Genomic DNA, 25,193 nt, shown 5'->3' on the forward strand with positions numbered 1-25,193 from the left:
ACAATACCGCTTTTATCCATATGATGGAAATCTTTACAATCCATAAACAACTCGATAATTTACAACCCATACACAGCTAACTCAACAATTTACAACCCATAAACAGCAAACATGCCAACCCCTGGCGAGGAAAAAGTGTAATACAAGTGGACAAAAAGAGTATTCCAAGCAGAAAAAGAGTAATCCACATATAACACAATAAAATTCAATCAGCACATGTACAAAATGATTTATTTACCCCTCTGGTCTTTTAACATCAATTACTGCTTCAAGTTTTCATATACAGCACTTTGAGCATTAAAAAGCAACAGACTCTCATATTGCATTTCAAAACACTTTGTACCAGCTGAGACTATAAATGTTTTACACACCAGTAGAGCACTAAGTGCTGGGTTGCAGAGCCTGGATCTGAATTCCAGTTTTATTTTTGTTAACAATACTGAACAATCTCCCACAGTCAGCATTAGGATGGTAAAGAACCAATATTCCTTTCATAACCTGACAAAGAAGAGGAAATATATATCTTTCAGTTATTGGGTCTTTTAGCTGGGAAATAAGGTGCCATTGCACATCATCTCTGTCCGCATGAAGTACATTGTCAGGAAAAATGCTAATTTGATACTTCAGGAGTCTTCTAATTTATCAACAGTCTTTCCTGCAGCAAGGTGCATCATATGACGTGGACAACCTGATATGTACCCTGATGGAGACATTTTTCAAAATATAGTATGCAATTCCTTCATGAATTCCAGTCATTACTGAGGCTTTATCAGCTGAAAACCCCATACAGTTCTGCCAACTTATGTTTATTCAAAGCATTATCAAGCAAATAAAAAATGTTTGCTCCAGTGGAATCTACTGTTAATAATGGCAATGAATGAAAAAGAGCACTCTAACTTTGCCCATTTTGTTGTCAGAGTCTCTTACACAGACTGGGTACAACTTTTTGTCATCATAATCACTGCTCCTGTCTTTTCCAATACTAAACGGCCCAATTTTCATGGCTTCTGCAATTTTAAGTAAATTATCTGCTAAACACCTAACAATATCTGATAATTTTGTTCTTGCACATGTATATTTTCTTCAAGTTTGGAATCAGGAAACATCTGTTTGAACAAAGGACCAACATAGTCTTCTACTGCTAGGGGTAGTCCGTGTTCTAGTAAGAACTCGGTAAATAACGCCTCTGCATTTATAAAATTCATGTCCACACTTATGTTCTGCTGTAAAAAAGAAGTTGCCTTAGTACTGGACTTAGTAAAACAAGCTAATTCAAGGTTTCTTTGTTTTACCACCATGATGAATGTTAAAATCCTTTCCACACAGCCTGCAATGGGCGTGAAGCTGCCCTAGAATGGAAAACTGTATTGTGTAATTTGTGTATTCTCATCTTTAAATCGGTTTTTCGTCTTTTTCTAATCCATATGTGAAATTATTTGATAAACATTTTTGCTCTAGAACATGCATCGACTAGAATTAGGCTGATTTGACTTTTAGCGCCAAATACCTATAGACTTGTTCTGTACCAGCTATGAATTAGAACAAAAAATCTGTGAGCAAAGATTAAAAATTAGAAAACCAGTCTGTTCTCTCCTAACTAAGCCATACAGCTGCTATAAATAGAAACCAAGGTCAAAAGTTTGAAAGTAGAAACCAGCATGTTTCTTGGAAATAGGGCAGCTGCTATAAATAGAACATAATACTGTTAGGAAAGTGTATGCAAGTCTATGAACAAGCCTACACTTATGTTGTAGTTACGTAGAAGCCGTCTTTTCTAGAATACGGTCTGAAAGATTAATGGCGGTTAATAAAAATGATGAAACTAAATCATTTTTTTGGGAGGGGGACATATTGAAAATGCATAATCTGAATACATTTACGCATAAGGTGTAATTTAGTGGAAAAAATGCATAATGATTATGCCAAAGCATAACAGTTGGCATGTATGAAACAGTTAAATCAACAATCTACTAAGTTTTAACAACAGACTCAATCACACAAAACGCTTGTGACATTTCTCTTTTCATCAATGTGAACTTTAGGCGTAATCCCCCCACAAACAAAACAAGCTGTCATATTTGACTAAACAAAAGGCAATAAACCCATAACTGATTTTAACTGACCTGTACACTCCTAATATAAGTTCAGTCAAATGTTAAGGTCAAGGCAGCCGTATAACATTACATTTGCCATAACGCACAGAATTCAGCTGACTTACTACAACAATGAACTCTACTATGAATTTAATTTATACAGTAAAAAAATTATGAATCAATATAACTGTGTGCATTTCTATTCTGATGTGTATATCTGCTGATAAAACAATGGTTTTGTCTTGCTTGTCAACAGTGTTACAATACCTTTAAAAGATATAAACACAGAATTCAAGCATATAATCTCAACACTTGTAAACAAAAATTCTATCACAACTGGAAAAGAGATAACTATGTTGCACATTTACTTACCAAAGACAGGCAAATTACATGTTGAAGACAGAGAAAAATTCATACCATTTCAAATGGACTGGTAAATAAGGACTTTATCTTTGCTGCCTTCTTTTGTGCACTGGTCATTTGCTGCTGTTTTATATGTTTCTGTAATAGAAAAAGTTCCAATGAGCTCAAGAAGAAAAACTGGACAAAGATTTAAATTTTCAATTACTGAATACAATTTTAACTGACTTCTTATTCATTTAGACAATCTGATAGTGAATGGAGGTGAAATTAAAAGGTTTGTAACTGTAACTATAAACAAGCATCCCTCATAGAGACTGATGCTCTACTGTCCCGAAAATTGTCCAGGAAATCAAGGCAAATTCATTTCTTCTTCATAATTGTCTAGTGTTATAACTGTCTCCAATATTCTTGAGTAGTATGATTTTCAAATTAGCCACTCTGGCAGCCATGTTACATTTAGCATCAGCAACATATTCATTTCAAACACCCCTGACTCCATCAGAAGACTTACCGTGAAATCTCCATGTTGATATGACCATCCATTCATGAGAAAAGAGTGAAAGTTTTTCAATATGTTCATTGCGGAAACCAAACTGGATGTTGTTGGGCATCATTTTCATTTAGAACCAACAAGATATTGATAAGAATTCTGCTGATGAAAACCTTAAGTCAATATGTCCATCAATTCTGGAGTATAAGATTTTCAAGATGGATGCCAGGGCACACCTATTTGAAGTCAGATCAGCACCATTTTTATTTAGTACCAACTAGATATCATAATTAGTCTATTGATGAAAAGCCGGTGTTGATATGACTTTACATACAGGGGTAACAATAATAAGATTTTCAAGATGGTTTCTATAGTAGCTATACTCAATGTCAGGTCAGATTTGGCACTATTTTGATTAAGTACCAAATAGATCATAAGAAGTCATCCCGTGAAAACCCAATGCTGATATGACTTTCCAGTCATATGATCTTCAAGATGCCAATTTTGGCTGCCATACTGGACCAGCCAAAATCCCATGCTGAGGTGACTTTCTGTTTATGAGGAGTAGCAATAACAAGATTTTCAAGATGGTTGCTGTGGTGGCCATATTGGATCTCAGATAGTACCTTTTTCATTTAGGATAAACTTCACATCACAAGCAGTTTGGGTTTGGATTCAATTGGTGTTTTACAGCACAGCAAGAGAAGTAGCCTATTTAGTGCAGAGGCAATTGGAATCAAGTGCATTGCCCATGGACACACAGGTAGCTGACCCTGACTGATCCAATGGTAGAATTCAAACCTGCACCCTTTTGGTACTGAGTACGGTATGCTAATCACTGAGCCACTGTGGCTCCATCATCATAAGTCTTTCTTAGTGAAAACCATATGCTAACATGACCATCGATTCAGGTGGTGTAGCAATAACAAGATTGGTAGCCATACCGGATGTACAAGTGGCACCATTTATTCATTTAGGACCAACTAGACATCCCTTCCAGTGGAGTAGTAACAAAAAGATTTTCAGCATGGCTGCCATGGTAACCATACTGGATGTCAGCACCATTTTCATTTAGGATTAACTAGACATCACTAGAAATCTTTTAGTGAAAATCCCATGATGATATGCCATCCATTCTGGAGTAGTGATAAGAAAATTTTCAAAATGGTTGCTGTGGTGACTATACTGGACATCTAACCAGCACCATTTTCATTTAACACCAACTAGACTTTGCAATGAATGTGATGTAAAGTTTCATGCCAATTCTCTAAGTTGTTCTGGATAAGTTGTAATAACTTGTGCTAAAACATGGATAAAGACAAACAAAAGGCCATCACATAGGTGCTTCTAGTCTAAGACTTGTGCAGCTACATAAGAAATAACTGAATATCTTTATGTATGTGTTTGCTTGTGCCATATTGATCTGATGATAGGCCCATGCCCGATGATAAGCCCACCCCCACTTTTACAAATTTTTTGCAAATCCTTGCCCAAGATATAATTTTCTGACTGCCCAGTGCCTGCTATTTGAATCTGTTTAGGCTGACCCACTGGGCTTTATCAAAACAGAAAGAAAGAAAAAAAGTAACTGAATAATAGAAAAACTATATGTATGTCTTTTACAAATACATGTGTGCATGCTAATTTTATGTTATTTATGGTCCTGGAAATTAAGAAATGTAAAGAGATTTGATTTGACTGAAATGAAAAAGTTATTAGCAGTTCATGCACTACTCACAGAATAATCAAATGCTGTCAAGATGGGACTGTCTTTCACCACAACAATTAAGTTTCTCCCATGCTTAGAATCCAGGAATAAAGATGACTGCCCAGCTGTTAACTTCGGATCTAAACAAGAGAACCATAAACAATACATCATACAAACACCAGGTGATACATAGTATTAATCTTTCACTGGTCATATACTTGACCTTTTGAAACTAACATCAATAACCATCTTCCTTGTCATACATGCAATTCATCAACATCTGGAAAAGGCAAATGACAGAGAAATGAAGATATTTTGCAGAAACCATTTCCTTCTTTCAGTCTTGGTGACCTTGACTGTGGACCTATTGACTCAGACTTGATAGGCATTCATTTTGTCTCAAATGCAAGTCATCTATAAAGTTTGGTCATGGTTTCTGGATAGGGCATGAGTTATGTTTTGACCCCCAAATCAACAGGTGTCTTTGTCTTGATGCAAGCAATCCACAAAGCTTGGTCATGGTGTGTGGCATACATATGTATGCATGCATAGGGTATAATGGCACAACAGCACAATCCTGGCTATATAGTCCCGAGTATGTTTAGCTATCCAAAAGAGCTATCCAAAAAAAGGTATACAAAACACAGATATAAGCAAATAAAAGGGTAAAATACTCAAATTACAAATAAATGTTTTTTTATATAAACATTCTTTTAAAAAACCTAAGATCTTTTGAATGTCATCATGGAAGGCATCTCAGTGTAGTAATAAATGTTGATCTCTTATGACATGCAGGGTGTATGGGGCCTGTTCTACGTCACTGAACCTACAGAGGGGAGGTTAGTGGCATAGGACTCGAGGTATTTTATGGAAATTGTTTTCCTTCTTTGAGTACTATGGTCCTGACCTTAACCTTTTAACCCCCAAATCAATAGATGTCTTCATTTTCTAAAATTATAAACCATCTACAAAAGTTTAGCAATGGTATGTGATACAGTTCATAGTTTAAGGAAATCATTTGTCCTTCATACATTTGTCCTCATACAGTCCCAGTGATCTTGACCATTTAACTTTTGACCCCAAAATGGATAGATGTCTTCCTGGTCTAAAATGTAGGTCATTCACAAAGTCTTATTAAAGTAGGTGATAAAGAACTCAAGATTTTATGTCGTAATCATTTTTCTTCTTTGAGTCACTGTGGCCCTGACTTATGAACTTTTGACCCTAAAATCAGAAGGTGTCTTTCTTATTTAAAATTATGTAAGCCAGTTATAAGTTTAATCAACATATATGGTATACAAGTCAAGTTCATGTGTGGAAACAGTTTGTCTATTTTCAATACCTGCGACCCTTACCTCGACCTTTTGAGCCCAAAATTCATCAGTTTCTTCCTTACACAAAATGCAAGCTATTTACAAACTTTGAAATGGTAGAACTAACACTTTTGTGCAGAAAATAAATGGGGAACAGGTGGATGGACCAGTGAATAATATAACCGTCTCAATAAGGCAGTTGATTTTTTTCTGTAAGATTGACCAGTTTTCAGTAAGGGATAACAAAATATCAATAACTGCTATTGTAAAGCTAGAAAAACGTAATTAAAAATTCCACTCATTGATGATAAATATTATGTTCAAATGAAAAGTTTGTAAAGGATTAGACTTTATTTACCACTAGTACAGTTGCACAAACTCTAGTTCCAAACCTGACTGCAGCTCAATGGAGGGGCCCCGAGTGGCTGAGTGGTCTAAAGCGCTCACCGTTACAGATCACTGCCATCTCACCTCTGTCTGCGTGGGTTCGAGTCCAAGGCTCGGCTAGCATGGGTACGTGGGAAAGCCTGCCAGTAGCTTCTCGTTGGTCGGTGGTTCTTCCCTGGGTTTTCCAGGGTTCTTCCTCCACCATTAATACTGGCCGCCATGTATAGCCTATCTTGTGCTGAAAAATGGCGTTAAACCCTAGAACAACAACAACAACAGCAGCTCAATGGCTTGTTGCTATCTCTCAATTTGACATAATTCTTGGAAATTCTTTTCCATTTCACATGCCAACGGCAATCACATCTCCTGCCACGAGTCATACTCAAATTGGCATGTGATGTCCAATAAAGCTTTTATTCACAAGAATCTGAATACTCCTTTTTATTCTTCTGTGTCTATCACTTTTCTAGAAAGCTTATTTACCCTTTACCCTTTCATCTTAAACATGCATCACTTTCTGTATGCCATTTGTAAAAACTCTATAATCAACAGTTTGATCATGCAGATGCTTAGCATGAACAAACAGATGCAGTTTAAAGCATCTGTGGTGCTGCTGTAAAGTTAGTATGGTTCCCTGATGAAACCCGGATCCAAAAAAACACTGATGAACCAATTATCCGGATTTTGTGGCAACAATCATTTTTCATAGTTTTTGCTAGTATGCCACAAGTCCATATTTAAACGTAATTTTCGTAAGACTTACAGCAAAATTGTAAGAGTTGGCAGGTCTGCTAATGGCACACATACAGAAATCAGAACTTCAGTGATTGAATGCTTTCCTGTCAACTTCCCTAATACATGATTATTCAAATAGAAATAGCATTAAGCTTAGCACAATCTGCAATAAATGCAACTTCTGTAAGCAGTTTAAAAGCTAAATATAAGTTCATGAAACATCAATGCTAACAACAATGACTGAAAAATTTGCATAAATGCAAATCCTAACAATGGTGTGACCAACCAAAAAGAGTAATACTGCCATGGTAAGGCAAACAAACTTTGTTATACAGTTTAGATCAGAGTATGACAGTTTCTACTGTATATATAAATGTGTCCTGTCTGACCTGGACTGGTGTCCATGCTCTCCTTTAATACATTTGTCTGGTCCTGGTGAGACAGATCATGTGGACACTGCAGCAGACTGTTAACATCATACTTGGGATGCTGGAAGCTAGAGGGAAGCTTTGGATTACTTGGCTCTTCAACCTGAAGGTAAAATAATCACTTCTTGTACTTAATGTAATACAGTAGCTGATTGATAAAATATCTAACATATATATTAACATAATGTTAATAGCTTGTTCGTATTGTGATTTCAAAATATGTATGATAATATGGTGACTATAATATAGTTTGTTTTGACTTATGGTGTTTCACCCTCAAATTATCAAATATAACATTGTTATCACAAAAATCTATCATACACGCTCTTACACATGGCCTTGCAATTATTATTCACAATGTGCCTTTTATCAGTGTATATAATTTTTTCGAGCTGTTTCACCACAGGGAGGTAAACCTCACCTGTTTCTGTTAAAATCTCACTCTTTCCTTGTTAAACATGAATATTTTTCACTTGAAATGCCTAACTTCTTCATACAATAACTGGCACCTCTTAATAGTGGCTGACAGTACTTACAAGTCATCTCCATACTTGACCATTTTAAGCTTTATCAAGTAAATATTCATTTAATCCAAAAAATAAAATCATTTTCTGTAATTTCCTATCATATTTATCTTAATTCATGGCATTCACAGTAAGCTCAATATGATGATTGAATGTTTTCACCTGTATATGCCAGTTTTGCTTTCACAGGTATCAAGAACAATCCTACGAGGATTAAATGTTGTGTATGCATGCAATTCAAGCTACTTCCGGATAATCACTCCACCTGTATTAATAGCATGCAGTATAGTTCAAATTATTACTGGTCCAAAGAAAGATGGACAGCAGTCATGGCCATGCAGTTAACCCAATCAAATAAGTGTCTACAAATATAAAAATAATGATTTGAATGGCATCAGTCTTTCTACCAAAACTAACTCTGACACCAATTTTCTGATGACAGAATCGATGCAGGTGGGAAGATCACCCATTCAGATGAAATTCAAACCATCACAGCACAGACCACTGGGTCAGTACTGACATGGTACAGCAGCCACCATGGTCAGTCTTGAAAATTCCATCACTACATACAGGACCTGGCTCTGGCTACAATGATCATTTCTGGGATAGCCAGTACCAGACTTCGGCACTGGACATCATATGATCTAGACCATGTTCCCTCCAGCTCCAACACAGCCTTGAACTATGCTTTCAACATGTGGGACTGGGTTCAGTTATATATTTCCCATTATATCACATCTGGATACTAAGACAAAGGCAGCATCTGCAACCTGGTCAGGCCAGTTCTAGCCACCCACCTTTATCACAGATGCCCAGTGTAACCAGTAATGACTCTGGTCAACCATCCAACATAATTCAGTACCAGACTCATACAAGCAATGTGGACTGGAACAGGACAGGTCTATCATCAGTACAGACTCGACTCAGTAACGGTTTACCTCATCATTCCCAGACATCCAAAAGCAATTTCAGACCTTTGATACTTTGCACAGTGAATCCCTGCAGATCACTATGTTCAAGCAGAAACACTCCCACAGCCCTCTTTACATTCACCACACCAAACAACTGGTATCACCAGAGCAGTTATTGCTACCTTGGCAGGAGGCTTTGCTATCACACCAAAAGTTCAAATAGACATGCTCTAAAACAGCATCCAGTGGCCTCTAACAGAATTCCTGCATTGACTGAATTCTTAAAAGAGAGATAAACCCTCTTTAAACAGCTCACAGTCTGGTTTAGTTGTGGATATTCTACATTGTTTAAAGGTAAAGAAAGACCCTAGACTCAACAACTCTTTCTTTTTATAATGACAACTCCCATCAAACTTCAAAATTGCTTTCTACAAAACACACATACCAGTCTTTGATAATGAAGTCTCAGTTGTCTTGAGAAAATCACCAGGGGTCCGGTAATACTGAAACCTTTGTCCATGCATATAGACTGTAAAGCCTTTCTCAACTTGCAACAACTGGATCACAACATCACAGTAATAGGTTCCATAGGCTACACCCACTATGGAAAACCCTGTGAGAGTGCAATGCTTCCTTTCAAAGTCTACACCCACTATGGAAAACCCTGTGAGAGTTCAATGCTTCCTTTCAAAGTCTACAACCACTATGGAAAACCCTGTGAGAGTTCAATGCTTCCTTTCTAATGTCATAGCTAGATTCATAAATTTCCAATCTTGCAGAAAGATAAGCATTTCTGTTCATGTCCATCAACCAGACCTCCTATCCTAAAAAGACCTTCTCTGCATGGCAGTCAATAATTTTCCATTAAGTCAGATAAAGTTTTTCTATAAGTTAGCTATATTGGACATTAAGCTGGTACCATCTGCATTTAAACACCACAGGAAGTCTTTCAGTGAAAACCTCATGTTGGTATGACCATCTATTCAGATGGAGTAGCAATAACAAGATTTTCACTGTGTTAGCCATACTGGATGTCTGAGCAATGTCGTTTTTCATTTAGGACCAATAGAAGTCTTTTAAAGAAAACCCCATGTTGATATGACCAACCATTCAGGATAAATGGCAATAGAAAACCCCACAAGATTTTCAAGATGGCTACCAAGGTGGCCATATTAGATTTCAGATCACAAACATTTCATCAAGGACCAAGGAGACATCATAAAAAGTCTTTAAGTGAAAACCCCAAATTGATATGACCATACATTCAGAAGGTTTAGTGGTAACAAGATTTTTAAGATGACCACTGTGACAGCCATATTGGATCTCCATAGCAGCACAATTTTCATTTAGGATCAAATCGATCACAGGATGAACGTAATATGCTGGGATGAATGTGTGTTTCAAGTTTCATGGCAATCCTCCAAGTAATTTAGAAGAAGAGGTGATAACAAACTTGTTCCAACAGACTGAAAAATGATGGACAACGGAACATCCTATAAGTCTTTTGCCAATGCAGCTAACAACAGCATTATGTGCACTTCAGGTACAAAGCCTAAAAAACCCACCTTGACAAGAGGGGTCTGTTTTGCTTCCATCACTATGGAGTGCATCTCCACTAGGTACTGACGCACAAGTGGGGGAATTGGGTTACAGCAGGCAAACACTCCCTGTCTCTCACGTGGTAATATCTCTGCTATCTGCAGCAACATGTGATTTGGCAACACATAGCTATACAAAAAAAAAAGAAAGAGTAAATGTTCATTTCTAAAGCTGATGAGCATCACACTAAAAGAAGAGGCTCAAGAAGCCTAATATCACTTACCTGTCTTACATTGGCCTCAAAAGCAAATGTAATATCAATAGGCCATGCCATCTGAGCAGATCAACCCTGATGTCATAATGCTACCAGTAAGGACTGATTAAATTGGTCCCATGACATTTAAAACTGCAGTAACAGCAACCATATTTTATGGTGAATTGAAGTCATCTTAAGAACCTTGACAGGTACCCATGCTTTAAGGCTATCTGCTAAATGTTGGTTTAAATTTGTCAAGCAGATAAGGGCAAAAAGTTCAATCACTTGTCTATTAAAATTTAATTTGTAATTTTTAATATGGAGGACTGAAAACTTCAGTCTAAACTGATCTATTTTTGAACATATTATTGTCAGATTCTTCATTTTTAATGAGAGAAGCCATATTCAATGTGGAACTTATAGACGATCTTTATGCCCAGAGACTCTTTGTCAAATCTGGTTGCAAAGGTACCTAAACTGACAAGTAACTTTGGTTTATTTGCATAAACTTAAAAGATCTAAATTCCGAAAGCTCTCAACATAATTTGTTCAAATTTTGCTAACCAGTTTTTGAGAAGTCATTTCACGATTTTCTACTTGTAAGGGCACAAACACTTCTGATGGTGGATTTATGTTATTTGTACAACTTATAAGACCCTGCCATCATCATTCTGTTAGCGAAACTTATCTAATTTTGAATAAGCCATTGGAAGTTTCTCTAATTTTAGTAACAAAACATTGATGGTGGATTGCAATCATTTTCCAAACTTTAAAAATGTCTTGACATAAGATGTCATCAGAAATGTTTGTTTTTTTAAATTGAAAAAAAAAAAACTCCAAAAGTTCTTTGGAACTTTTGAATAATGACATATAAAGTACAAGAGAGAATGGAAAAAGACAACCCTATATCATACAGCAAAGTGATGTGATAGTTACAAGAAAAATCCTACTGACAAAGTCATCCAAATTTAAGAAGCCCCAAACACCATGATCCTTTTCAAATATATACTTTGTGAACTCACCTAGCAGTATTAAGGGAAGGTAATGGGTAGGAGTTTCTTCCCTTTGTCTACATGGGAAAGATGAAACTTTTACTTTCCTGGACTGCAGGCTTTTAATGGTTACATAACTTATCTTCCTAATGTAAAAGTATTTGAAGTGTGCATTTAACAGAGAAATCGCCTAACATTACGCATGTATTTTTTGTATTTACTGTGTCAAATCTTAGCAAAGAGAGTGAGTTATGCTGGTTGGCCATAAATGTTCAAAAATGGGTCTTACATTCCTATCAGCAGTAAACATTCAAATACTAATTATAACTGAGATTACCTGACACTCTCATCCTCCATGCGTGCCACACTGTCCCTCCATGCATACAGAGCTTTCAAGGCATGTAATTGCTGACTGTTGAACACCTTTTTACTCTTCCTAAACAAGTCCAGGTAATCATCCTCTTGGAACACTGGCTTGCGGTATACCTGAAGGAATTCACAGGTAAATTATTTACATGTACTCGAGTGTAAACCTGAAGGAATTCATAGGTAAATAGTTTGCATGTATTATGAATGTATCAGGTACTGTAAAACTTGGGTTGTTACTGTGTAACACATCAAACAGCCATAATTTATGAACTTTCTGCCTTGAAAAAGTGAATTCTGCTGCATGTTAACATACATTCTGTTAGGTAGTAAAATATTAATAATTGATCCATTTAAAAGAATACACACCAACACTATTTCAAGTAAGATTTGTTAAGTACTTTCAATCTGATTTATTACAGGAATAGGCCATACTTGGCATAGACCATGCTTTGCACCAATAAGGGTCTTTTATGTAAATGGCACAATTTTCTTATCCAGCACAGATATCAGCAATGTGTGTTAAAATATATACACATCATAGATACATCCTTTTACTCAAGGTAATAAAAACCATGCCTTTAAGATTTTTGGAATTACACGGACTTACATATGAGTAAGTAACCATGTTACATATAAAACAAATTACAGGTACAACAAAGCTACAAGTCTATGACTCAATCAAGTGCAAAAGTTGTCAGTATGTACTAGTACTTTTAATAGGCTGCTTTTATGTTGTCAGTATGTATTTGTGCTTCTGAGTGGTTTTGCTTGCTTTTTTCTTTTCAGCAATTCCAACTACCTTATTTGACGGAACTGTTCACTATTGTCTGTAACAAAATGAGACCCATCATTCATTCTACACAATAAGGAAACATAAATTCTAACAAATTTGAATCCCATTTTTGTACAATACATTCCCATATTGATGTAATTCGGTATTTAAAAGTATTTTCTTTTGCAAAATCCAATTCTTAGACCCTGAGATGAGAAAATGAATGTCCTTTTTTTCTACGCAAGGGCTATTATAACCGTTGAAAGTTTAATTCTGGCTTGAACACTGTCATGGATTTAACATGGGATTAACTGTCATGGATTTAACCATCATGGATTTAACTGTCTAGTTCTCTTACTTTTGCACAAATCTGATTGCTCCTCTGGAGTACAGACATTATTAGATTCTTCTGGTCATTACCACTCTCAATCAGCTGGTTCTTCAGTCTGTCATATATGTACAGCAGATAGTGAGTATCCTCCCTTGCATACTGTTCCAGCTCTGTTGGAAGAGGCCTGTCAAAAGATTAATACATACTGTGTACTCTGCTTATAACAATATTGCACAAATTCATGCTGCAGTCCCTTGTAGTCTTTTATACAATATATCACTCTTCTGCATTCATTTGTTAAGCTACTGGCCCACTTTCAAAGTGCACTGACCTTAACTAAAAATTTAAATATCCCACAGAAAAATCAAGTTGTCTGTACCTTTGACAAATGGTGACAGTTCAGCTATTGAATTTGTTTTACACGAAGAACAGTCCATTAATTGTTTTTCCTCATACCTCACCAGCTTGAATTCTTTTAACCATGTGGGTTGAAAGGAACTGTGTTGTCTAGTTTGCTCAAAGAATCATTTAACTTTGTCTGCATGAACGTGGGCCTTTTACAGACCTGCCAACCCTAACAAGACCTTCTCAATAAGGCAGTCAATTTTTTTTTTTATAAGTTGGGCAAGTTTTCAGTAAGGTGTAACAAAATATCAAGTACTGCTATTGTCAAGCTGGAATACATGCTTTTTAAAAGTCAAGAAGTGGGATCCAAGACTGATGCACAAACGGTAAACACTGTGTTCAACTCAAGAGTTGTACAGTTAAACTTAAGTTAATTACATCCAGTGCAATTTCGCAAAATACAGTTCCAAACTCTAGTGCTCAATGGTTGCTCAAGGGTTTCTTGATATCTCTTCACTTGAGGTAATCCTTATTAAAAAAGCAGTGGCAATGGCAATCATCTTTCTCGCCATCATGCCATGTGACATACTCAATCAACAGATGAAGTCCACTAAACATAATTGTTACCCTTCCTGCTTTTTCCCTAAGAATCTGAATATTTCCATTTTATTCTTCTTTACTACAGTTTAAAGCATCTGAGAAACTATGGTAAAGTTAGTCCAGTTCCCTGACCAATTCCACTGAAATCTAATATGAAACCCGGATTCAAACCAAACACAGAAAAGCCAGAATCCAGATTTTGTGCTTTTATTCTGTAAGTCTGTATTTTATGGGTAATTTCCCTAAGACTTAGGCAAAATTGTAAGGGTTGGCAGGTCTGTTTTGGCCAGGTCTTGCCCTCTCAAAATGTAAAAAATTAATTCAATGGTAACCAATGGAATGTGCTGTCTATAAATACCAACACCATAAACAAAGCAGGATGACACCACAAAGCACAGATTTCAGATACATAGTAATCTGAATAATTCAGCACCCTCTGTCTTAAAAAGTGCATCACATGTCTGAAATAGACAGCCAATCAAATATGTCCAATAATTACAGAATTAATGAGCCTTTGCAGTACAAATATCCAGATCAAAATTCAAAAGGGAAGATAACCTCTCCAATGTAAACTATTTACCTGTACCATTGCCCATATTTATAATATTTTTCAAACTCTGCCTTTTGTTTCCACCAAATTCTAAAAAAATAATTAATCCAAATAAACCAGTTATTATTTTTCACATCTCTCTGTTTGCTAATAGAGGACACTGAGTTATTCCAATTAAGAAATAATAACAATACCATAATTTCCAATCTGACATGTTTTTATTGACTCTTCCCTCAGGTGCTAATGTAGCTAACAAAGAAAGAAATATAATGGTTGAATAATTCAGGTTAGATATTTAGCAGTTCAAATATGATGAAAGAACAATGGATTTTGGACAACAGTTTTTGCTTGTTACAGATTTTGATCAATATATTTTTGTTTGCATCTGAGGTTTCTTTTATTTCAATTTCCTTGAATATTTATTGCCTGGAGAAATAGGCAGCAGGATCTCAGACCTTGAATCGTAGGAAATTATTTAACAGGTTGATCATGATGGTTAAAATGCATAAAACTTTACTTGAAAATTTTCAGAATTAAAAATAGACAATAACACTCAACAAAGTTTTATATATATATATATATATATATATATATATATATATATATATATATATATATATATATATATATATATATATACTAACCGTATTCTCCAATCTGCCAGCTGATACTGTTTGTTAGCCTCAACATCACAGAACTGCTGAAGTAAATGTGACAGAGAAAAGCGGCTGAAATTCAGGACACGTGAAGCCTGACCTGTATCGAACATGTTAACCACATAGAGGCCAAAGTCCCGCTGTAGCCAATCAATATCCATGTCAGCACCATGAAACACCTGCAACATGGAAGTCATAAGCTGTTGTTAAACTGTGGACTTAGCATTAAGCTGAGTGTACAGCAAGCACTTTGAACTCAGACCAACTACAGTAAAACTAGGTCTTTAAAGATCAGCCCTTCTGCCAATAAATTGTGGCCACTCAAGACAGGTGTTAGTTCACAACAAGTCTATGGAGCAATTTACAGTGTTGAAATCTGCAAAGCTGACTATATGATAATATTTACTAATCCCATGTGAAAATTGTAAAGTCTGCTTTGATAACACTTATTCAGTAAATTTATTTGGAGCCATAAGCCAAAACATAAATCATTCATGACATAAATAATAAATGGATAAACTTGATAAACAAAAGAATTAAACTGATGTGCTAAGATGAACTAATGACAAGATCTGTGAATGTGACATTTTATGCATTGTGTGCTGGTTTTATGACATGGCAAAATCAGTAAAACAACAAAGTATATGAACCTTTACAGTAACTATGCAATTAACTCATCCAGAAAAAAAAACAACTTATTCACAGACAAGACAAAGACTGCACTTATCCTGGTCATTTTATAACTGGTTTACTGCAGTATCAGATGCAATACAGTGAAAGTAGGGTGTGAAATTTTCTCATTAAGACATAATGTTAATTAATAACAGTGCCAAATCACACATTTTGCCTACGAATCATGTCAGCTTGTCATGCTTGGCACAGACCACTTAAAGCATGTTTTACTGTACACAGACCACTTAACACATTAACTCCTGGAGCTTTTTGCCATTTTCGCCTGAAAATTGAGTAGGAAACACATTTTGAAAGCTATTTCTGAATAAATCTGAAAACACCTAATCCCCGGTGATCTTTCAATAACATACTGCCTAGTTGTGTTAGAAACATCGTTTTTCATTGGCTATTTGACTCGCGCATGAGCAGAAGAGTAAAGGTTGGAGTTCTTTTTTTTTTTTTTGCTAAACGGTGCCATTATTTTTGTATGGAGACCACTCTTTATTCCAAATGCCTATCTTATCCTACTTTTTGCAAAGGCTCATCTGTCTGTTTGCAATTCATACCAGTTTGCCTTAGATCTGAGACCAAAAAGTCTAAATTCCAGACACAAAGTCGGATTCTGACCACGGGTGAATTTTCGGTAGAAAAAAGTCGGGTCCAAAAAAATGAGTTTCTTTTTAAAATCTGTATTTTGTAGTGCAACTAGATATTCCAGATTATTTGGTATCATTGTAGAGCTACATCTGTCAACCTTTCTATAATACCACCCACTTTAGTATATCATGCATGACCATGACACTACAGAGATCGGCAGTAGGCTACTACCTCCTGCCCCATTAAGTCGTCGCTAGGGGTTAACGTGTTAACAAGGATTTTTTTTTTTACAAATCATCAAGGAACTGCTAAATTTTCAATTTATGTGCAATGTCAATGCACAAGTGATTAAATACGCAAGGAATATTCAAATTTGGTGACATCATCATAATACAGTTTAACACATTAACCCCTGGAGCTTTTTGTCATTTTCACCTGAAAATCGAGTAGGAAACACATTTTGAAAGCTATTTCTGAATAAATCTGAAAACACCTAATCCCCGGTTATCTTTCAATAGCATGCTGCCTGGTTGTGTTAGAAACATTGTTTTTCATTGACTATTTGACTCGTGCAAGAGCAGAAGGGTAAAAGTTGGAGTTCTTTTTTTTTGCTAAACGGAGCCATTATTTTTGTATGGAGACCACTCTTTATTCCAAATGCCCATCTTATCCTACCTTTTGCAAAGGCTCATCTGTCTGTTTGCAGTTCAAACTGGTTTGCCTTAGATCTGAGACCAAAAAGTCTAAAATCCAGACACAAAGTCGGATTCTAACCATGGGCGAAATTTTTCCTTAGAAAAAGTCGGGTCCAAAAAATTAGTTGTTTTTAAATCTGTAGTTTCTAGTGCAACTAGATATTCCAGATTATTTGGTATCATTGTAGAGCTACATCTGTCAACCTTTCTATAATACCACCCACTTTAGTATATCATGCATGACCATGACGCTACAGAGCTCAGCAGTAGGCTACTACCTCCTGCCCCATTAAATCGTCACTAGGGGTTAATGTGTTAAAGCATGTTTTACTGTACATAAACCACTTAAAGCATGTTTTGCTATACACAGGCCACTTAGAGAACATTTTACTGCACACAGACCACTTAAAGCATGTTTTACTGTACATAGATCACTTAAAGCATGTTTTGCTGTACACAGACCACTTAGAGCACATTTTACTGTGCACAGACCACTTAGAGCATGTTTTGCTATACACAGACCACTTACAGCATGTTTTACTGTACATAGACCACTTAAAGCATGTTTTGCTGTACACAGACCACTTAGAGCACATTTTACTGTACACAGACCACTTAGAGCATGTTTTGCTATACACGGACCACTTACAGCATGTTTTACTGTACACAGACCACTTACAGCATGTTTTACTTTACACAGACCACTTAGAGCATGTTTTACTGTACAAAGACCACTTAGAGCATGTTTTAATGTACACAGACCATTTCGAGCATGTTTTGCTGTACACAGACCACTTAGAGCATGTTTTACTTACAGACAACTTAAAGCCCATTTTACTGTACAAAGACCACTTCAAGCACGTTTTACTATACACAGACCACTTAAAGCATGTTTTACTGTACACAGACCACTTAAAGCATGTTTTGTTATACACAGACCACTTAGACCACATTTTACTGTACACAGACCACTTAAAGCATGTTTTACTGTACATAGATCACTTAAAGCATGTTTTGCTGTACACAGACCACTTAGAGTACATTTTGCTGTACACAGACCACTTAGAGCATGTTTTGTTATACACAGACCACTTAGAGCATGTTTTATTGTACACTGACCACTTACAGCATGTTTTACTGTACACAGACCACTTAGAGCATGTTTTACTGGACACAACTCACTTAAATCATGTTTTGCTGTACACAGACCACTTAAAGCACATTTTACTGTACAAAGATGGCTTAGAGCACATTTTACTGTAGACAGACCATTTAGAGCATTTTTTGCTATATAAAGACCATTTTGAGCATGTTTTACTGTACACAGACCACTTAGAGCATGTTTTACTGTACAAAGACCACTTAGAGCATGTTTTAATGTACACAGATCACTTCAAGCATGTTTTACTGTATACAGATCACTTAAAGCATGTTTTACTGTACAATGACTACTTAAAGCATGTTTTACTGTACACAGACCACTTAGAGCATGTTTTACTGTACAAAGACCACTTAGAGCATGTTTTACTGTACACAGACCACTTAAAGCATGTTTTACTGTATACAGACCACTTAAAGCATGTTTTACTGTACAATGACTACTTAAAGCATGTTTTACTGTACACAGACCACTTAGAGCATGCTTTACTGTACAAAGACCACTTAGAGCATGTTTTAATGTACACAGACCACTTCGAGCATGTTTTACTGTACACACACCACTTACAGCAGTTTTACTGTACACATACCACTTAAAGCATGTTTTACTGTATACAGACCACTTAAAGCATGTTTTACTGTACAATGACTACTTAAAGCATGTTTTACTGTACACAGACAACTTAGAGCATGTTTTACTGTACACCAACCATTTAAAGCATGTTTTACTGTACAAAGACCACTTAAAGCATGTTTTATTGTACAATGAAACACATTAGGTACAAGAATAGATACAATGAATTTATATTTAGTACAAAAAGAATCTGCATATCATGGATGCATACAAATAATTTTGAATGTCCTATGAGGTCTTGTACTCTTGACAGTTCAAGATGTTGAATTGGGTGGTCTTTCAAGTGGAGGAAACCAGATATGGACTTCATCCAACAGAACATAAGTCTGGACTCAAACTTAGGTTATGAATCTAGCAATATGATTAGTTGAAATTTAAGTCCAACTTCAAACTGACCAATCAAGTGTCTTATGTCTCGACTTGTACTGATGAAATTTGGGCCAGGGAATCTGGAGAATATTACCAGTCTTCCATGGAGATTGTCATCATTCTTAAATGAGCAACCAATCATCCTGTCAGAGCTGGGAACTGAACCTGGGTATTATAACTGTACTATCCATGTACTAGCTAGCATTTTGTCCTGGCTGGCTATCTCAGGTATAATCACTGCTTAAACAATGTTTGCCTGAATAGCTGCAAACACAAGCCAAAAGAACATATATTGCTGGGTCTTCCATATTTTTATCCAAAGCTGGGTAATTCTTAGTTAATAGTTAATTCTGACCTAAATCTATGATCCCTACCAATAAATGATACTAAACAATTCAAAATTAGCCTGGATTAAAAGGTGAAATTGGCAGGTATTGTTTGCTGAAAATTAGCTCCTAATGAAAACTCTGAAATTATAATACATCCTTCAATTATTACTACTGGCTACCAAGAAGGAATCCTAAACCACATCATTTTTCTAACAGACCTCGGTCGTGTTGGTCGCACATTATTGGCTTGTTGCCAATACTGACTTATGGACAATAGTTAACAGTTCAAGAATAATTATCTGAAATTGTCAAGCATTATATGTAATGCTCCTGATATTTATTTTGCAGGCAGGCTTTGATATTTTCTCAATTTTATTCTTCAGAAACACACATACCATAAATTCATCATTTATTTTCTGAAGGTATAAATTTTTGCAGTCGTGCAAAATAAAGACAATGCAATTAGAACTTATATTAGTGAAACAGAAAAGAGATCATTACTGTTTCAACAAAAACAGCATTGTTCAACTGGTCTTTAAATTCATCCAAAAAATCTCCCAAAACTAATACCCAACAAAAAACTATAAAATCACAGTCCACTGATAATAATGGATACTAAAATGTGTTTAACTGAATGATACATCTACATTACAGCTATACTAGGTTTCTTTTGTATAAAGAAGCAAATTAATTGAAGGATAAACTAAACCAGACAAATGTCCTACTTAACAAGCCTTACCTTTACTATTTTTGGATCAGCGAAAATCTCATTCAGGACATGAAGGTCACTGCGTAACTCAAGAGCATCAATCAGGAAGTCTTGTTTCCTTGTAGAAATTTGTATCAAGCAGGTTATCCCTAGGTACGTTCTGTAGGAGTGATGCTGGAAAAATACAAAGGCAGACACTACTAAAAGCATGCTTGTTAAATGTCAACAATGAAAAATTATGACTACATTACTTAACACAGGAACTTTATCTTAATTTCTGCTCATCCCTCCAAAAATAAGCCATGACTTTCATCTGTAACATTTATAACATTCCACTCCAAGAGCTGTTCCATTTCCTTTTGTAAACTTGTGTACACAATCTAACATCAATCTGCCCATGGAAAGATTGGATATTACAACTTCTTTGCAATGAAACATTTGATGAAAAAATATTAAACTACTGAAAAGACCTGACACTGACCCTTTGATCTGTTACCCACACAAATGTTCCTTGTACACTTATGAACCTGCTTGCTTGCAAGGTCTGATGACCAATTATGACCTTGTCCTTTCATCTAATAAATCCCCAGCAATAGTCAATGCCATAAGGCAACATCTGTGCAATGTCCTATTAGAAGTTTTCCGAAGAAACAACAGCTAAATATGAAAGCTTGAACCAATAATACCCATCGCCACCACTTTAATTAGTGGACCCTCCTACTAAACCCCATCACTGTGACCCAAATCATTGACTGTATCAGCTTTTCCTCTCAAAGCATATTCACTTTGGCGGGCAAGTCTAACATTAATCCCATCATGCCCTTTAAAACAGAAAGAACTTGAACAAATGTATAGTTGACAACAAACAGTCACATATATGGACTTACAAAATCAGTGATGACTGGCATCTTAAATTAAACATGATCTCACTGAAACAGTTTACAACACAGATTTAGATTAACTTACTCATAACAAAACGATTATATTACTGAATATTTCAAGTATACAGTTGTGATTTGAGGAATTACACCTTTATTTTGATCATTGTTTTTTGTTGGATTTTTTTTCTTGGTTATTTACCTCCAGATCCACAGCAACTTCTTTCTCCAATTTAAGCTGTTCCACTAACTTGTCAAGGTCTGCTTTGGTGCTGATCATAGACAGCGGTGTCTCATTCAGAGGGAGAGGATTCTGTCGGTAGAAAATGGAAGAAACAAACCTTTACAAAAAGACATTAGTCAAAATAATCATTAACAAGGAAATTTCAGGTACTGATGTACCTACTTTTTGCTGAAAGTAGAGGAGTGCAATTTTGTGGAGGAAAGGTCAAGGTGTTAATGGTGAAACAGTAAAAGAACTAAAGAACATTGGTAAAGGAAAACACTAATGATGAAAAACACTGAGTCATCGAAACAATGTTGCATACAAACTTTGCCTGAAATTAAAGCATGAATAAAAGAATTACTGCGCTGAAGCAAAATATGTGGGTCAAACATTCAGTGGCCATAACCCAACATAATAATGATGTAGAAAGCTAATAATCAAACCAATGGATGTCTTATTGATATCAAACTAACTTTAATGTTCTTTTGACTAAAAATCCAGTAATAATGAAAGGAATTTCTGTGTGGAAATAAAGGTGGGTGGGTGGGTCCAACAATCAAAGGCCTTAACTTGACAACTGATGAAGCAGATAAGACACTAAAAATTAAATGCAACCAGATGTCATCAGCATAAAGTTACATAATAAATTTGGTTGAACTTCAATAAGAATCAAGGAAGTTACTGTGCAGAAAAGTTGGAAATTCCAACAAGTACAGGTCATAAGTCAACTAAAAGATGCTACAAGAGGTCTCATCAATGTCAAGCTGTGTACTAAATTTCCTTTAAATCCAATAAGGCTGTTCTTGTGTAAGCATGAAAGTGGGTGGGTTGGACAATTAGGGGCCATAACTCTGCTCAATCATGCAGATTGCTGACAAATGAACTCTGCAAAGGTCTCATCACTATCAAGCTGAATAATCTGCACACCATGCTTGGCCAAAACTGAATTATTTTTATTGTTCAGAAATGAATGTGATTCATAAATCAATAAGTCACTGTGTGAAAATTAAAGTGGGTGGGTCTCACAATCCAGGGTTATAAATCCATTAAATAATCACAAAGAGCATAATCAACTGAACTCAGCTGAGGTCATATTGATATCAACCTGCCTATAAAAACTGAGTTGAAATTCAACATTAATTAAGGTTATTATTGCACAGACAAAACCGTACTTGTGTCTGACAATCAGGTAGCCAAAACTTCATTAAACAATGAGACATCAGGTTGATAATCTGACTTATTCAAATCCTCATCAATGTGAAACTGAATGGCAAATTTGGTTGATATGTAATAGGAGGTAATGAACTTATTGTACAGATAGCAGAGCAGGTGGATCCAACAATCAGTAGCTTTATACTGAGGGAGCATAGCTAAGCTTGGTTATTAGTGTTCTGCATTATTGTTTAGCAGAATTATCACCTCAAGGTATATAAAAAAATTAAATGCAAAAATAATCAAGTGAATTATCGTGCTAATAAGACAGTGTGTGGAACTGATAATAAGGGGCCACAACTCTGCTAAACAACTATGTAGTATGCAGACAAATCAACTCAAAGAAGGTCTCACCAAACTCAACCTTAATAACACATTTTTAATAGCAATAATGATCAAGGGCGTCATAGTGCAGAAACAAAAGTGGGTGGGTCTAACAAGCAGGGGCTACAACTCCAGTAAATAGTGATGCTGAAAGCCAACCATCAAGCTCAGAAAAGATCTCTACCGTTACAAGCAGTATACCAAATCTAGCTGAAATGCAAAATTAATCAAGGGAGTCGCTGTGCTGAAACAAAACTATGACAGATGGCCAATGGAAGGATAGAGAGAACCAACTTATTAAATATTTCCATGAAAAGAAGGGGGCAAAGAGAAAATAAAAAACACATCTCATGAAGCCAATCTGTGATCAGAAAAGAATGGTCCCTTAGGATGGGCATATGATTTCTGGATGTTTATTTCAACAATATTTGGTTTATGGGAATAAGTATAGTCAGTCAGGCAAGATGGTTGATTGATACAAGTAACATTCAAGGCAAGTAATATAGTATCTTCTTTATGCATAAAATTAAGAAGGTATATAGGGGTTTGCATGAATCATTTAAAATTAGAAATATTAAACAATAAGAGTTATGTAAAGTCCCCTGCTTACAGAAAAGACTAGATCTGAAAGTAATGAATGGTCCAGATGTCTAAATTTTTATACTATTTATTGTAAAAATGCCATCAGTTCACATGTCATTTATGCTACACTATGTTTCCATGGTCATACAAATACTGAATGCGGAAAATTCTAAATATCAAAACACCTCTATGAAACTTTCATGAAAAGTGTACCAAGTCTGGCTGAAATACCTTGAATTGTTGTAGAATTATGCTCTAGAATGTACAAAATCAGACGGACAGACAAATGGGCACAGAGACAGCCACCCCCACCCTACATTCCAAACTGGTAGAATAATTATTAAAATGAGTTCCTTAGACACATTCTACTGTGCTTTTCTTCAAGCTTTATCAGGTGGTTCTGTCAAAGTTGACATTACTATGATCTAAATATCAGGCAAATGAGAGTCCAACTACAGTATAAAAAAATCCCTATTCTTCCCACTTATTCTTGATAATTCATTTATTACAATTCCTGAAAACTATTTAATCATGCCATTAAAATGAAACAGATTGCATTCTGGGCCAGACTTTTCAGATCACCTGACTTGCTGTTGTAGAGTTTCACAATACAACCAATACAGTTTTATTTTTGGTCTCATTTACACAGCATCAAATTACAAATAGACACATACATGCAAAACTATCTTATACTGTGATTTCATTGGGTAACGATTTATTGGGTGCTGCAAAATGCTGTCTTTTTGCTCAAACTTGCATTGGTGATTGAAAGAAAAAAGGTAAGGTCTTGAAATTCTAGATAAACATAAAATCACAAGATATGCAAAAATGGATACCCCATGAATAATAGTTTCTGTTATTCACAGAACTATGATACCAACGAATAAAAGTAAAGTCTTTGTTATTCACAGAACTATGATACCAATGAATAATAGCAAAATCCGTTATTCACAGAACTATGATACCTAATAGTAAAGTCCCAGTTATTCCTAGAATTATGATACCCCAAGAACAGTAAACTCTATTTTATTCCTAGGATTATGATACCCAATGAATACTAGTAAAGTTCTACTTATTCCTTCTAATATGACGCACCATGAATACTAGTAGTCCCCATTATTCTTAGAATTATGATACCCCAAGAACAGTAAACTCCATTTTATTCCTAGGATTATGATACCCAATGAATACTAGTAAAGTTCTACTTATTCCTTCTAATATGATGCACCAAGAATACTAGTAGTCCCTGTTATTCCTAGAATTATGATACCCAATGAATAACAGTTAAGTCCCAGATATTCCGATAACTATGATACCCCATGAATAAAAATAAACTCCCTGTTATTCCTAGAACTATGATTTCTGTTGGTAAAATTGACATTCTTCCTTATGCAATGAAATCAAAGTATAAAAAAGTTCAACAACCTTACCAAGTCGGTAAATGTC

General features: G+C 35.6%; 1 protein-coding gene across 2 annotated transcripts in view; it reads right to left on the reverse strand.

Annotated features, from left to right (window-relative positions):
• The window catches only part of LOC149781978 (exosome complex component 10-like), a 65,104-nt gene that overhangs the window by 19,062 nt on the left and 20,849 nt on the right, over positions 1–25,193 (reverse strand). For both annotated transcript variants that reach the window (XM_089936164.1, XM_089936163.1), the window contains 9 exons: positions 21,606–21,716; positions 20,556–20,699; positions 15,351–15,541; positions 13,239–13,395; positions 12,077–12,225; positions 10,518–10,680; positions 7,479–7,620; positions 4,685–4,794; positions 2,511–2,594 (listed from right to left, as the gene is read on the reverse strand). In XM_089936164.1, coding sequence (XP_089792290.1) covers positions 2,511–2,594; positions 4,685–4,794; positions 7,479–7,620; positions 10,518–10,680; positions 12,077–12,225; positions 13,239–13,395; positions 15,351–15,541; positions 20,556–20,699; positions 21,606–21,716 — 1,251 coding nt within the window. The remainder of the gene's footprint in view (positions 1–2,510; positions 2,595–4,684; positions 4,795–7,478; positions 7,621–10,517; positions 10,681–12,076; positions 12,226–13,238; positions 13,396–15,350; positions 15,542–20,555; positions 20,700–21,605; positions 21,717–25,193) is intronic.

The sequence above is a fragment of the Sinohyriopsis cumingii genome, chromosome 15, assembly GCF_028554795.1.
Source record: "Sinohyriopsis cumingii isolate HCF-2022 chromosome 15, ASM2855479v2, whole genome shotgun sequence".
Classification (NCBI taxonomy): Eukaryota; Metazoa; Mollusca; class Bivalvia; order Unionida; family Unionidae; genus Sinohyriopsis; species Sinohyriopsis cumingii.